The sequence below is a fragment of the Xiphophorus couchianus genome, chromosome 7 (assembly GCF_001444195.1).
Source record: "Xiphophorus couchianus chromosome 7, X_couchianus-1.0, whole genome shotgun sequence".
NCBI classification, from domain to species: Eukaryota; Metazoa; Chordata; class Actinopteri; order Cyprinodontiformes; family Poeciliidae; genus Xiphophorus; species Xiphophorus couchianus.
In genome coordinates, this window is record NC_040234.1 from 16,305,706 (window position 1) to 16,319,681 (window position 13,976).

Genomic DNA, 13,976 nt, shown 5'->3' on the forward strand with positions numbered 1-13,976 from the left:
CACAATCTCTTTCCTTTTAGCCTTCCAGGCACACCCATAAAGACACTTGTAAAAGTACCAATAAATGAAAAAGGAAAAAAATTGCATCAATTATTCAGATTTTTTATTAATAGTTTTAAATGACTGATATTATTGCTATATATATATATATATATATATATATATATATATATATATATATATATATATATGTCAGAACAGGAGAATGAAGGAGAAAAAACTCAACCGCGACGGCCTACAGTATTTTACTGGAAACCCTTTAAAATGCTGTAGAATACTGCATTTCCTATATATATATATATATATATATATATATATATATATATATATATATATATATATATATATATATATATATATATATATATATATATATTTCCTATATATATATAGGAAATGCAGTATTCTACAGCATTTTAAAGGGTATATATATATATATATATATATATATATATATATATATATATATATATATATATATATATATATATATATATAGCTTTGTTTTCAGTATCCCAGTGTGTTGAAGAAATATAGTTTACCAAGTCGGATATTCTAGTGGTTTCATTGGATCTGAACTAACTGGTGAACAAATTAGATCAGTTCCATCCTTAGAGCTGTAAAGCTACGCAAAGCAAACCAGTGGCAGCGCTAAAGACTAAAAGGTAATATCACACTGTTGAGCTTGAACTCATCGATCTGTTATTTCATGAACAATCTGCCTTTGTCTGTATCCTTTGAATCATTTGATATAAATCATTGCCAAATTGAAAAACAAACAACCAAACAAAAATAATATGTTGTGGTTCGTGTCTGTCAACCTTTATTAAAACAGTTGAGTGAGAGTTTAACTTGGGGAGACTTTTTCTGATTATATTATATTATATTATATTATGTTATGTTATATTATATTATATTATATTATATTATATTATATTATATTATATTATATTAGACATTTTGTTTTATACTATAATTATTCTCAACAACAACAACAATAATAATAATAATAATAGTAAAACTTTGACATGTTCATTCATTTAAATTTTCTTAATGAAAAGAAATAACAGTTGTATCCTCGAGACAACTGGATGTCTTGTATCCAGTTATATCCAATCAATCTTATTTATGTTTTTAAGTGTATTTTTTGTCTTTCCTTGGAAAATACACGTAACAGAGGGTTGTTTACACATTGTCTTGAAAGGATAACATGATCAATATGGAGCAAGTTCTTATTAAAAGCGAAACATATTTGGCCTAATTTTACCTCCTCATTAAAAATATAATGTTCTGTTTATACGCGAGGTTGCAGTAAATTGAGCCACAGCATTTTATTCGCAGACTATTAATACTGCATGTAGGTAGCGTTCAATATATCTACAATACCTCTGCCGTCATTTCAGACTTTACCACCGTGTCTTCAATTGCGTGATTCTGCTTCCTGTTGTCATCATTGCCCATAACACTGGGACAAGTCACAGCTACTGTGGCCTACATTCTAGCATTTACTCAGATATCACTAAGAGCTGATTTTAGTGGAAACACTTCATCGTGCTCACATTCGCCCTCCTTAAAGGCTGAACAATGAAGCTCTTGATACTGCGCACCCCGCTGCTCCCATCAGGTTATTTTTAACGCATCGAGTGAAATTAAGTTTAGATAGAAATAAGAACGATCTAATTTATGACATGAATAACGTAAAGCCGCTCTCTGTGGACAAAGTACCAGGGGTACCTTCAGGCTTTGAAAACCCAGCGCCATAGTCGCATAAAGCGCTGCGGTTTGTGCCTTTTTGTTTGGGGTAACGTGTGCGCATATTTTAGCCTCTATGACTTGTTAAATATATTTCCAAAGACGGTGTCTCACAAATTAGACACATTAAACGAATAAGCCAAAAAGTGTATCTGCATTTTACATTTTTTAATGTTTTTTTTAAATTTATTTATTGAATATTTAGGTAATATCTAAATATCTAATATAATATGTGCATTTGAATATCTTCAAATGCACATATTTGTGAGCTCTTTTTCGTTTTTGACTTTGGAAAACATGATATAATAATAAATGTGTTTAAATTGCTAATACGCTTAACTGATTTTAATCTTACGATGTGTTGTCACCAATGCACCATTCAAACCGCAGAACACACACCACGCACAAGCACGCGCCCGCGACACACACCACACACACACACACACACACACACGCACACACACGCACACATCATCCACATTGGTACTACTCTATTACTCACAAAGGGAAATATACATACTTTTAGCCTTTGTGCGTAAAAACAAACACTGTTCTTGTAAAACAAAGAGACATCGATGAGAAATAAGAATTGCTTGTGAAATTCCACGTTTTGTTTTTATTTTAGATGTTCCTTTCAACGTAATCATACAGCCTCCTTCAAGTCCTGCAAAACCAATTTCAAGTCCGCGTCATAGGTGTCGCTGTTGACCACGTCTGCCTCCGCAGAGAGAGCGCGTCCAGCCAGAGGAGGCTGCGTCTCAAGGCCATTTTCAAATCTCATTGGTGGGTTTGTCATGTGGTCCGCAGGCATCCTGACTTACAGATTGTTTTTCCTAGACATGTCAGCTTACAAAAAGACATCTCTCTTCTCTTAAGAACTGAAACCTAACAAAAAAAAAAATAAAAAAATAGCGATGTCTTTCCCCAGCAGTTCACCTGCGACCAACCCGTTCTTAGTGGACTCTTTGATCGGCGCCTGCAGGACAGACAGCTTCTACTCCAACAGCAGCATGTACATGCCGTCCGGCTCGGACATGCACGGGACCTACGGAATGCAAACCTGTGGACTCCTGCCGTCTTTCGGCAAAAGGGGGGAGGTTGGACCCCAAAACACGGCCATGAGCGTCCACTCGTACATACCCCAGATGGACACCTGGACTGATCCGAGCAGAACCTGCAGAACAGAGCAGATGTCAAACTGCACGTTTCCACAGAGCATCAAGGAAGAGAGCAACTGCTGCATGTACTCAGATAAGAGAGTCCAAAAAGAGGGATATTCGAACGTCATTGGAGAACCCTGCCCCGTGGAGGGTCCGGAGATCCCGGTTCCGGGCTACTTCAGATTGAGTCAAACTTACGCTAACGGGAAGCACCCGGAAAACTACTGCCCGGAGCCGCCGAGCCCGAACCCGACACTCGCGCAGCTCAGCCGGGTCACTCCAAAACCGCAGCACGCCACCTCCTCCTCCTCTTCCTCTGGCTTTGCAGAGGCGGAAAAGAACGTCCGGGATCCAGAAACGATAACCAGCACACCGAACCGAGGGGAGAGTCCGGACCCAGTAAAGTCCGGCTCTGAAGAGAAAACCGAAGCGTCCAGCCCCGAGCTGCAGAAGGAAGGGAAAGGTGGGTTGGCTGCAGTGAAATGAAAAGCTTTTATCCGCAGCTCTGAGGAGGCTCCAGTAGCATCATAAAAGCAAGTATAAAACACAAACAGCCCTAAAGTCGTAATGTTTAATGATAGTCTTTCTCAGGTTGCAATAATGGGCAGCTGAATGCTTTTACCATGCTACATGAACCCCTCTGTCTCCTGTCTATTATTGTTTAGAAATATATATCATAGCACATTTTTAAGGCTATTTTCACAAATTGAACTTGTAATTATTTTTCACAAATTAATTGATTGACTATTTAAACTACATTTAATTAGTGCTAGACAGCAGTTGGAATGTTTAATTTGAACTTTTCAGAAATAGATTTGATCAATAACAACAACAAAAAAAAGTAAATGTAATGGAACACCATGGGTTTATTTTTAGTCCTTGCAATCACCTCCTCTAATTTATTTGTCTTATTCAGGGAAAGCATTTACGTTGCGTCTTATTTCCCAGAGGTGAGATCCAGAAGCAGCAGGTGAGATGTTTGTGCTCAGCAGTGTGCAATCTGCCTCGGTTTTTTTTTTTTCTCCTCTCTTTAATCTGCAGACTGCAAGAGTGACGCGCTGACGAACAACTGGCTCACGGCGAAGAGCGGCAGGAAGAAGAGGTGCCCCTACACTAAGCACCAGACCTTGGAGTTGGAGAAGGAGTTCCTATTCAACATGTACCTGACCCGGGAGCGCCGCCTAGAGATCAGCAGGAGCGTCAACCTGACCGACAGGCAGGTCAAGATCTGGTTCCAGAACCGCAGGATGAAATTGAAGAAAATGAACCGGGAAAACCGCATCCGGGAACTGACCTCGAATCTCACCTTTTCCTGAGCCTCCACGCGCTTCTGGTTATAGCTCTTTTTAAATTTTTTTTTGGTGTGCTTTTCGTGGCATTTGGACGTTTATCTTAACTTTCAACAAAGCTGTGACTGTCTCCTGTGTTGCGTGGCGTCGTGTGTTTCTGTTATTTCATCACAGGGTAGAGCACTTTTTGGTCTTAAAGCATTACGTGACGAGCAAGCACTCCTTCCTTCCTTTTTTTTTTTTTTTTTTACCAAAAAAGACTTCCTGACATAAAGTGGGGATGAAGAAGCTGTGGAGTCACGGAAGCACATTTTGTCGTGTTTTTGTGAAACATTTCTTTTGCTCTTTTCGTGCAAGCCTCCCTTCTTTTGCTTGATGCAAACACGTTTCCTTGACGGAAAACAATGATAAACTGTGGATTTATTGCATGTTTTGGTGCATGTGTATCTTGCAATAAATATGTGGTCAAAGAAGCTGATTTTATTTGCATTCGTGTGATCAGAGGTTATTTGATGTTGTTTAAAGTGGAGGAATATGTGCGCGAAAAAAAAGAAGAAGAAGGACATGTTAGGTGTGTGCACTTCGAATCAAAGAGCGTCGCTAGAATGGTTTAGTTGCAGAAATATAAATATATTAAAATACTTTAAAAAAGAGTAAAAATCTACGAACTTTCATTTGCGAGATATACATATGTTAGCACATCATTCTGTAGTATTTTTGCTAAGATAAAATTAGTAGAATATTAGTTAAACTATAACCCATCTCGCAAAGGAAAGCTCTTTATGAAGTTCTATGTGAGACAGAAACGCAAAAAATGTCTTATTTATTTGCTAATGGAAATAAATAACACTGCCCAATAATTATAATTATAATAATAATAATTAAAATCGCCCGGAAAAGTAAAAAAGGTAAGAACAAAAATAAAGTTCTTCAGATGCGATTTGTCGCAGAGAAAACACGTCGGTCTGCTTCTGCACTGGAATAAAGAAGCTAAGGGAATGCAAAGAGGCGGGGATTCTGTAATTAAAAAAAAAAAAAACACGCTAATGCTTTGATGGTTAATCCTGTTTATAACCTCACTAATACACCATAAACACAGCGTTAGAATGGGTTGTATCAAAGCATGAGTTCGTTTGGAATAAGAAAGCTCTGCGTGTCCTCCGAGATATTCATCCTCTTTGCCATTTATTCAAAAATAAATTCACACGTGGCCACAAAAAAAAAAAATGTCTATATTTTTAGAATTACAAAAATTCCCAAATTATTTTTGCAAGATTCATAAACACTACTCAAATGTAGCAATCCAATAACGTTTAATAAAATAACATAATTTTGTGGAATTGGGGTAAACGTTAGTTTGCTTCATATCAGCTTAAGAATTAAAATGACATTTAGAAAAAACAACAACAAATAAACAAACAAAAAAAAAAAAAAAACTAGAAAAAGCAGATTAACATCTAAACACAGAACACAGCTCTTTTGGAAACAAGGACGACACGCACCTCATAAAACATTTATTGATACATTATTGCTCTGCCTTGAATGAATACAATAATTCCAGCCACTGCTATTTCCTCCCTTAGCATGGAAAAACGAAACCAGCCCGTAATATAATAGAGTTCAACATAATGTACTTTTCCTTGCCAAATATTAACAATGCATACACCGCATTGTGAACGGAAACGGCGTCTGCTACTTTACAGCGTGTTATTACATCTCTTTTACGAGGACTTTGTAAGTCTATAAAGGGCTTTACAGGCATTCAGGGTATGTCGGGGCGACATTATAAGAGTATTCTTAGACATATACGGGACAATTCGTATTTATCTTAAATTTGGATTCTTTAATGTCTGATTTCTTAGAATACATATGTTGATTTCCATCGCGTTTTTTTTTTTTTTTAATGATTTCCTACAATGAAAATCTAAATTAAAGCTGATGAAAAAAGGGGGAGGATTTATTCACTGGCTGTATTGGTAAATATGACCACGTGATCCATGCAACCAATCCCTGTAAGATGCAGGCCAGCAAAAATACTATGATTGTTCATAGAGGGAAGCTTCCCGTTAACAGCGCAACCCTTTTTATATGAGTAAGGAAGGGATGGAAAAATGTCTTCCAGCGGCGCTCTCGGTAACTGCTTTGTGGACGCTATGATGGGGCAGGAGCCGGAGGAGATGTACGGAGCTCGCTTCATCCAGCCGCCGCACACCATGACCCCGAGGCCGCCGCCAGGTGCCGGGGACAGCGCAGACTTCTCCTCCTGCAGCTTTTCACCAAAGTCCGCCGTTTTCACCCCGTCCTGGTCCTCGATGCACCCTCAGGGACTTTATCACCCCTATGTCCACCATCACCACCACCAGTCCCATCTGCCCGCATCGGACAGCCGATACGTCGGCGTGCGCTCCTGGATGGACCCCATCTCCAACCACGTTTCCTTCGCCGGATTCCACTCCTCCGGCAGTAGACCGTACGGGACTAAACCGGAGCTCCTCCTGCCCGGGAAGCCTACAGGCGGGGACCCGCTGGAGGAAACTGAAGCTGGGACCGGAGCTGAGGCGCGACCCGTGACCGCGGAGTTCTCCTGTGGAGCTGCAGAGTGTCCGGAAAAGGCGAGCAGGGAGCGGAGTGGGAGCGAGGCTTCGAGTCATGGCGATCCCAAAGACGAAAAGCCACAACTTGACCCAAGTAAGTTTAAGAAAAAAAAAAAAAAATAGAAATAGCTGGTGCTGATTTACAACTGGGAGAACTGGATGAGCTGGGTGTGTAAAACTGGAGGTTTTACTAACCTATAAAAGTGTCTGGGACTATACTGAGGCTGCGTATGGGGGTGGGGGGGAAGCCGCCCTGAAAAGGTTATTGCAGGGAACTCTGGTCTTTTTCATGCAATAAAGTCACCCAAATATGATGCGTTAATATAGCAACAATCTTCTCAGGAAGATGAAATTAATTTAATCCAATCACACCTAATTATTGTACATAATATCTACCTGTATTCCGCTTTTTTTAAACAAAAATTCCACACTCAGGCCATCACAAATCCGCTATTTAAGAACTCAAGCCACATTCGAGATCACCTCATGTTATATCTCCTTTTCTAGATAACCCTGCTGCCAACTGGATCCACGCCCGCTCGACGAGGAAGAAGCGCTGCCCCTACACTAAATATCAGACTTTAGAGCTGGAGAAGGAGTTTCTCTACAACATGTATCTGACAAGGGACCGGCGCTACGAGGTGGCTCGCATACTCAGTTTAACGGAGAGACAAGTGAAGATCTGGTTCCAGAACCGGAGGATGAAGATGAAGAAGATGAACAGAGAGAGAAGCGGCAAGGAGGTCATTTAAACTCTTCATTTTTTTTCTGTGGCAAAAGGAAAACCCATCTGAACTATCTCACAGTTATTTTGTGCAGCCATTTTTCAAACGGGCCTTTGATTGTAAGTGACAGCATCATCGGACACACATGCATCACATATGAGGAATTTGTCCTGGTGAGATCCAGCACCGGATAACTTCAAGCCATACAAACTGGTTTTCATTTTTGTTTAGCCTCATCATCTGCACACTGGGAAGTTGGTGCGATATGAAGCGTGCCTGTGTGTGCGCGCGCGCGCTCGCGCGTGTGTGTGTATGTGTATTTTTCGCCTTTTTTAAGATATGGAGTAAAATATGTCCCCTTGCAGCAAGACATTTTGACTGCTCTGGTTCCGAGCACACACACACACAAATGTGATCTGTGCGACAAGGGTTATAAACAATGTTTACAGAAAAACGGTGCGTGTGTGTGTGTACAGCTTCTTTAACTAAGAGGGTGCGATATATTCTCAAAAGGCTTATTCCATATTTATAATTTACATCAATAAAGAAAAATTTCATGATTCTTATGTTAGTGATTCGATTTTTGTTTCCCCCATCAAAAATATCCTTCATTGCATTTTTGACAAATAACACCATGAGATAAGAATAACATATTTTCTCAAATTAAACATTTTTAAAGGTAACTTTTATATGAGTAATTAAGTGTTTATGATCGGGCGAGGGTGTTTTCGACGGATTTCTAATTTATTGTCCAACTTGCACCAGGAATTGCTTTAAAGCAGGAAGAAGCGCGGTCCAATAAAGCTATAGAAATGGCCAGACGTCTGGCCTAAATTAGTTTATGGGGCCTGCTCAGTAATTGCACTCGTTTTTTTTTTTTTTTGAAACCCCCCCATCAGCTCCTCTTTTGGCTTTTTGCGCGTCTCGCTGACAAACAGAAAGTATAGACACTCTTTTTTTTTTTTTTTCCACCACGGGTGTCTGGACGATGAATTGTTTTAGAGGAAATCACCCCCCCCAACACCATCCCCTGGCTTAATGGTCAGGTTTATTCATCAACTGCACTTCCCACCGATGGGAAAAACTTCACTTTGACTGCACGGAGCGCGTTGCCACCCCTCAATCTGATGCCTCTATTTTGGTCTGAGATGTTGAGCCACGCCAGGTGCCACTCCATTGTCATCATGCGTAGTTTATTTGCAATTGTGAAATTTGGTTCTTAAACTGACTGGCATGCTTATAGGTTAACTTCAGCTAAATCTTAGTGCTGAAATATATAGTTTCAAATGTAATCTTTCACCTTCTTCTGAGGCACTTTTAAGAAGAAAAACAAGACCGCTAGAGGGCGACGTTGGTCTTTAGGTGCAATTGAATCCTGAGGAACAACTAGTGAAATATCAAGTGTCCTCATACATGCGTCCAGTGATTTACATTGCAAAGATGTCCATTCAGATGCAGGTTTGCGCACGTTTTTAAAGCTGGACACATAATATCTTCTTTTTATGCGTTTATTGTGTGGTTTTTTTTAACCAGAGCAGTTGATTTGGAAATCTTTTGACACAATCCAGACCTCCCCCCTTCCATGATGCTGGAGAATGTCACACAGTTGCACAAAGGAGCAGACAGTTTTAATTGTCGGGAAAGAACAGTATACTGAAGTAAGCAGGGGTAGCAGGGAGTTCTTATTTATTTCGCAGAATTATATTTCAACAAAGAATAGTAATAATAATAATAATAAATGTCCCAATTACACGTTTTCCTGCACAAGCAAAAAGTGGTTTGCTGTTTTGTGGTTGGAGCAGGAAAAAAAATACTTAGAGCTCAGAATGATCTTCAACCAACTGTGAAACAACACTTTTTAACAACACAATTTATTTATCATTAAAAAGCAGAAACAGAGCTAGTGGATGAGGAGTCACCCACTAGCTCATGTACTTTAATTTTCAAGTCAAAGTTAGAAAAAATGTTACTGTCAAATTGAACAGCAGTAATTCAGAGTTATTGATGCATGAAAAAAAGAGTATATAAACTGCTATATCCTATCATCATGGTTGCTATTATATTGCTCTTAATACTGAAAATTGTGCTTGGCTTAGGTATTAATGAAAGAATGATAATTAATCCAAAATACTCCAGCGGGGAGCACTAGTCTATTTTATTTCAAGATGAAGATGAAGATGAAGAGCTGGTTGTTTATTTCTACGGTGTTAATATTGCTCTAATTTAAATTATAGTAGCTTATTGAATGGCTCCTGGATGGTTGGTTCCTATCTACAGCACCTCAGTGTAAACAAATCATGCCAACCTGGAGAAACAACAAAATCTACAGTAAATAACTACAAACTGCTTAGACAACAACAATAACAAAAACAAAAATCCCCTCTTTTGTAAGCAGGGATGACCCAGGTCATCCCAAGCTGTTTATGTGGGAACCAAATAACCACATGAGGCTCGAAACCTACAAAACCCACTAGAGAACTAAAATCATCTCACGGATCAAGTTTACAGATGAAATATTTTCTGAATGAATTATGCATTACTACCCTTGATGTTCAGTGTTGATCTTATCTAGATCATGTAACATGTTTTCTGTCATTTTTTTGTTTCTCTAAACAGATTTATGGTGTAGAAGTATATTAACTGTCCCCCACTTACAATGACCTCATCTTCAAAAGTTATCTTCAATAACTACGAGCTTCATGTAGATGTGGAGGATATTAGTAGAGATGTGATAACTCCCCATACTTGCACAGTCGTGGGTCAGATTTGGTTGTAAGTAAAGCAATTCTACTGTTAAAGCAACAAACGTTCACAATAAATGAATAAAAGTTTCCCTGAAAGAGGTTTCTATCCAGGATTAAACAACATCAAAGTCTTAATATAAAATTCATGTAGAAACCGAACTCCTCACTCTTTGTTGTTGAAGTGGTCTAGAAAAAAAAACATTATTACTATGAATAACACTAGCTTAAAAGAATGACAGCTGCATTTATTTCAATAACAAATTTAAAAAAAGACTCCTGAAAGCTTTGAAAGGGCTAACCACATGTTGGCCGCCGTTAGTCTTGGGGTTGGACATGAAAACCAAAACCTATGTCAGAAGTTTTATTCCGATATGATCCTGTGGCATAACTTGAAAAATAGGTCCAATAAAAATGAGTAGGAAAAAAATATATGTACACAAACCCCATCTGTGGATACAAAACCCCCTTGTCCCCTCAATACCCTTCTTAACATACTTTAAGTCGATTTTTTTGTGAATATCCTGCAAAAATTAGCTGAATGTAAATGTTAAAACATGCTAAACTTAGGAGTCCTTAATTTTGAAATTATTTAATTCTCCAAACTGTTTAACCAAGGTGTGACGTGACTGACTGACTAACTATATAACCAACTACCCAACCAACCAACTAACCAACCAACTAACTAACTAATGGATGTTGAACCTTTAACCTCACAAGTTTTAAAATAAAATAACATAAGGCAACATTGTATCATAACTACTACCGAATTGGAATGAAGAGCCTGACCCTGCATGGTGTGTGAAAGTTTAAAGGGGTGGTCATTAAATTGCCCATAATCCACCCCATGTCTCTCTCCTTAGTGGAGCTACTAAAAAAATAATAAAAAAATCCCACAGAACTTCGAGGATTACATTGCATCAACTTCAGCTCAGTTCAGTTCATTTTTTCCTACTTGCTAGCTATTGGCTGGATTTGTTTGGAAAAGAAATCACCAGGCAACCATCCTCTCAGACAATAAAAACAACTTCCGAGCAATAATTACCGTAAGACAACTCTCTTGCTAAAATAGCATAGATATGCCAAATGCCTAAAAACACTAATGGAAGTAAATTTATAATATTTACATGGACAAAAACTGTGCACAAATACTACAGAGCTTTGATTCCTTTTGACACTAATAGTCATGAGAGTCTCCGATGTTCCAAGTGTCCAAACACAAGCAGCAGACGGCGCCGTTAAAGCACAAGACTAAGACAAATATTAGAACAATCAGAGGACATGCTGAATTGATTCTTTGGCTCTTAGTCTGCAGCCTTGATGTTTTCTAGGTGTCCGTGTGATGAGCGCACCGCCTCTAATGGAGATTTTAAGGTGACTGTCATGGCTGGGGGGGGGGGGGGGTCCTTTGATATGTCGGCCAGCCACATGATTATAATTAAAACCTTTTAGCTCACAACAAAACATCAGTTCCATATTCCAGCATGTGCTGGAGAGATATCTCTCGTCTCAGTTGGCTGCAGGCTGTAAAGCAAACAATCGAAGCTGTGGGAGGAAAACACGGCTCTGGTTTGCTTTGTTGTGTAACCCGCTGGCTGGGGCTGAGGCCGGCCAGAAGGAATATAACGCAGGCATTCAAATCGTAGTGCATTATGTAGTGTTGAAAGTATTTTTCTCAGTGTCCCAGTTTCCGAGTCAACACACACACACACACACACACACACACACACACACAGAGAGAGAGAGAGAGAGAGAGAGACTTGGTGTCTTGTGCCTGCGCCGATCATGATAGCAGGGTCAGCTATTTCAGTCTGCAGTCCTGCTGCAGCCGTGGATTCAAAATATTCACACACGTTTTGTGGCCAGGCTGGAAGGAGGCCAAGAGGCTAAGCGTTAGCCACTGGAAATGCACGTGTGGAAAACGCTGTTTATTGAAGCCATTAATCACTGGAAGCAAGCCAACATTTGTGCTTTTAAACAACAAAAAAGAGCTTAAAACCCACAACTATAAAATGCGCTGTTAGTATTTTTATGAATGTTCAAATAAGTGCACAGCGTATGTTTTTTTTTTTGCTTTAAATTCATTTTAATTTAATTTTAATTTTAATTTAATTTAGTCACCACAAAACAGTAATAGGCTACACGACATTTCAAGACACTTTACGGTTGACCAACTCATCTCAAGTTAAATCGATTGAATACATTGTAATTCGATCGTAATTATAATACAATACACGAGTCACATGTTGATTATGTGGAAATAGACATACTTGTATTTTCTTTATAGAGCACAATTAAGCAATTTTTTTCTCTAAGAGGATTACAAACGCCTAACAACTGAAATATTGTTCTATAAGAAGAAAACTCGATGTTTGTATTTCAGTTCGGTTTTTTGGTCAAATCTGCATAATTGCGCTTAGTTGAACTGCCGCTGCTCGTTTCCAGCCTATATGAGTAAATTATATTCGGTTCGTTATATTTCAGTTCGATTGAATAGAATAGAAGTCGAACTCAGAAAAAGAGCAAAGCCTGGAGGCTGAAAGGGTTGTTTTTTTTTTTGACGCATGGTCAGAAATCGTCCCAACTCGCCAATATATGACGAGTCGGGAGTGAGAATGTGTTGAAACGCACTGCGAAAGGATACACACCCACTTAGTGTAATAATAAGTGAAGAGAAAAAATCCTGCATCTGAAGAGTTTTCAGTATCTCAGAGGAGACACTAGAAAATATGTAGGTAATAAACGAAGCGCTAGTTTTCATTTCATTAAGTTTTGTCGTTTTTGGCCTTATGTTTATAATGTTCTCATGATATTAGTTTGTGATCCATATCGATTTGAATCTTCTCCCATGTCTCTTTCAGTCCTGGAAGGACTGTGAGTGGCAAGCATGACATCCAATAAAATAAAATAAAATAAAATAAAATAAAATAAAATAAAATAAAATAAAATAAAATAAAACACTTAGCTATCCAAAGCCTGTTTAATAGGGCAAGGGGCCCAGAAAAAAACCCAAAACATTTTATTTAGGCCTTGCCCTCAGACAAGCCTTGCCCAATCCACAAACACCTTCTTGCTGGTGTTTGTGGATTAAACCAACACAGGAATCAGTAAGAATTTTAGTCCAATTTTCAAAAGCTGCATTGACATCAAATGTTGTAAAAAATATATAGATTACTTTTAGAAATGAGTAAAATAAATAAAAGTAGTTATTCTACTTAAATTCAGATCCTTTTGCATTTACTTCTGCTTTTTAGGTGATTACACTTATTAGGAAAGTTCAGTATAAGAAACAACAGTTTGACAACAAAACACTTTGCTCTGTTCCATTCAATTCAAGTTTAATTATTCAAAAACAACACAGTAAACTGTATTACATGTTAAAAACAAATCAGCTATTGTTTTATGCGTACGTTTTATAGCCACAAGCTAATTTGCAAGCCTAGTTCTTGGTTGGACTTTTTCTGACAACAGTTTCCATCCGCTTACATGTCCGCTTCTTTTTTTTTAATAATTGCATCAGTTCTGTCCAGCCAACTAACCAGCAGCTCAGTTCGCTTATGTCTTGTCCCAGCCGTGTAGTTATCATATTGACGAAAAACACACAATACTACTAATAAGTTACTGGTAAGAAAAAATTCTGAAATATTTCATCTTTATTTAGATAATAGAAAAAATTGGACGTTTTCCCACATAGTCGATATTTTCTATACTGGAT

General features: G+C 38.4%; 2 protein-coding genes across 3 annotated transcripts; both read left to right on the forward strand.

Moving 5' to 3' along the window:
• Positions 1–2,349: 2,349 nt before the first annotated feature.
• hoxd10a (homeobox D10a) lies at positions 2,350–4,674 on the forward strand. Of its 2 annotated transcripts, XM_028021894.1 has the most exons (3): positions 2,350–3,375; positions 3,829–3,862; positions 3,954–4,088. In XM_028021894.1, the coding sequence occupies exons 1-3, from the start codon at positions 2,667–2,669 to the stop codon at positions 3,964–3,966; spliced, it is 756 nt and encodes a 251-aa protein (XP_027877695.1). In that variant the 5' UTR covers positions 2,350–2,666; the 3' UTR covers positions 3,967–4,088. The 2 variants fall into 2 exon arrangements, with proteins under 2 accessions (XP_027877695.1, XP_027877694.1); XM_028021893.1 differs by lacking the exon at positions 3,829–3,862 and having other exon boundaries at positions 2,354–3,375; positions 3,954–4,674.
• An 817-nt stretch (positions 4,675–5,491) lies between these two features.
• hoxd9a (homeobox D9a) lies at positions 5,492–8,086 on the forward strand. The gene is made up of 2 exons (XM_028021905.1): positions 5,492–6,889; positions 7,303–8,086. Exons 1-2 carry the CDS (start codon positions 6,313–6,315, stop codon positions 7,545–7,547), a joined length of 822 nt encoding a protein of 273 aa, XP_027877706.1. The 5' UTR covers positions 5,492–6,312; the 3' UTR covers positions 7,548–8,086.
• Positions 8,087–13,976: the final 5,890 nt, after the last annotated feature.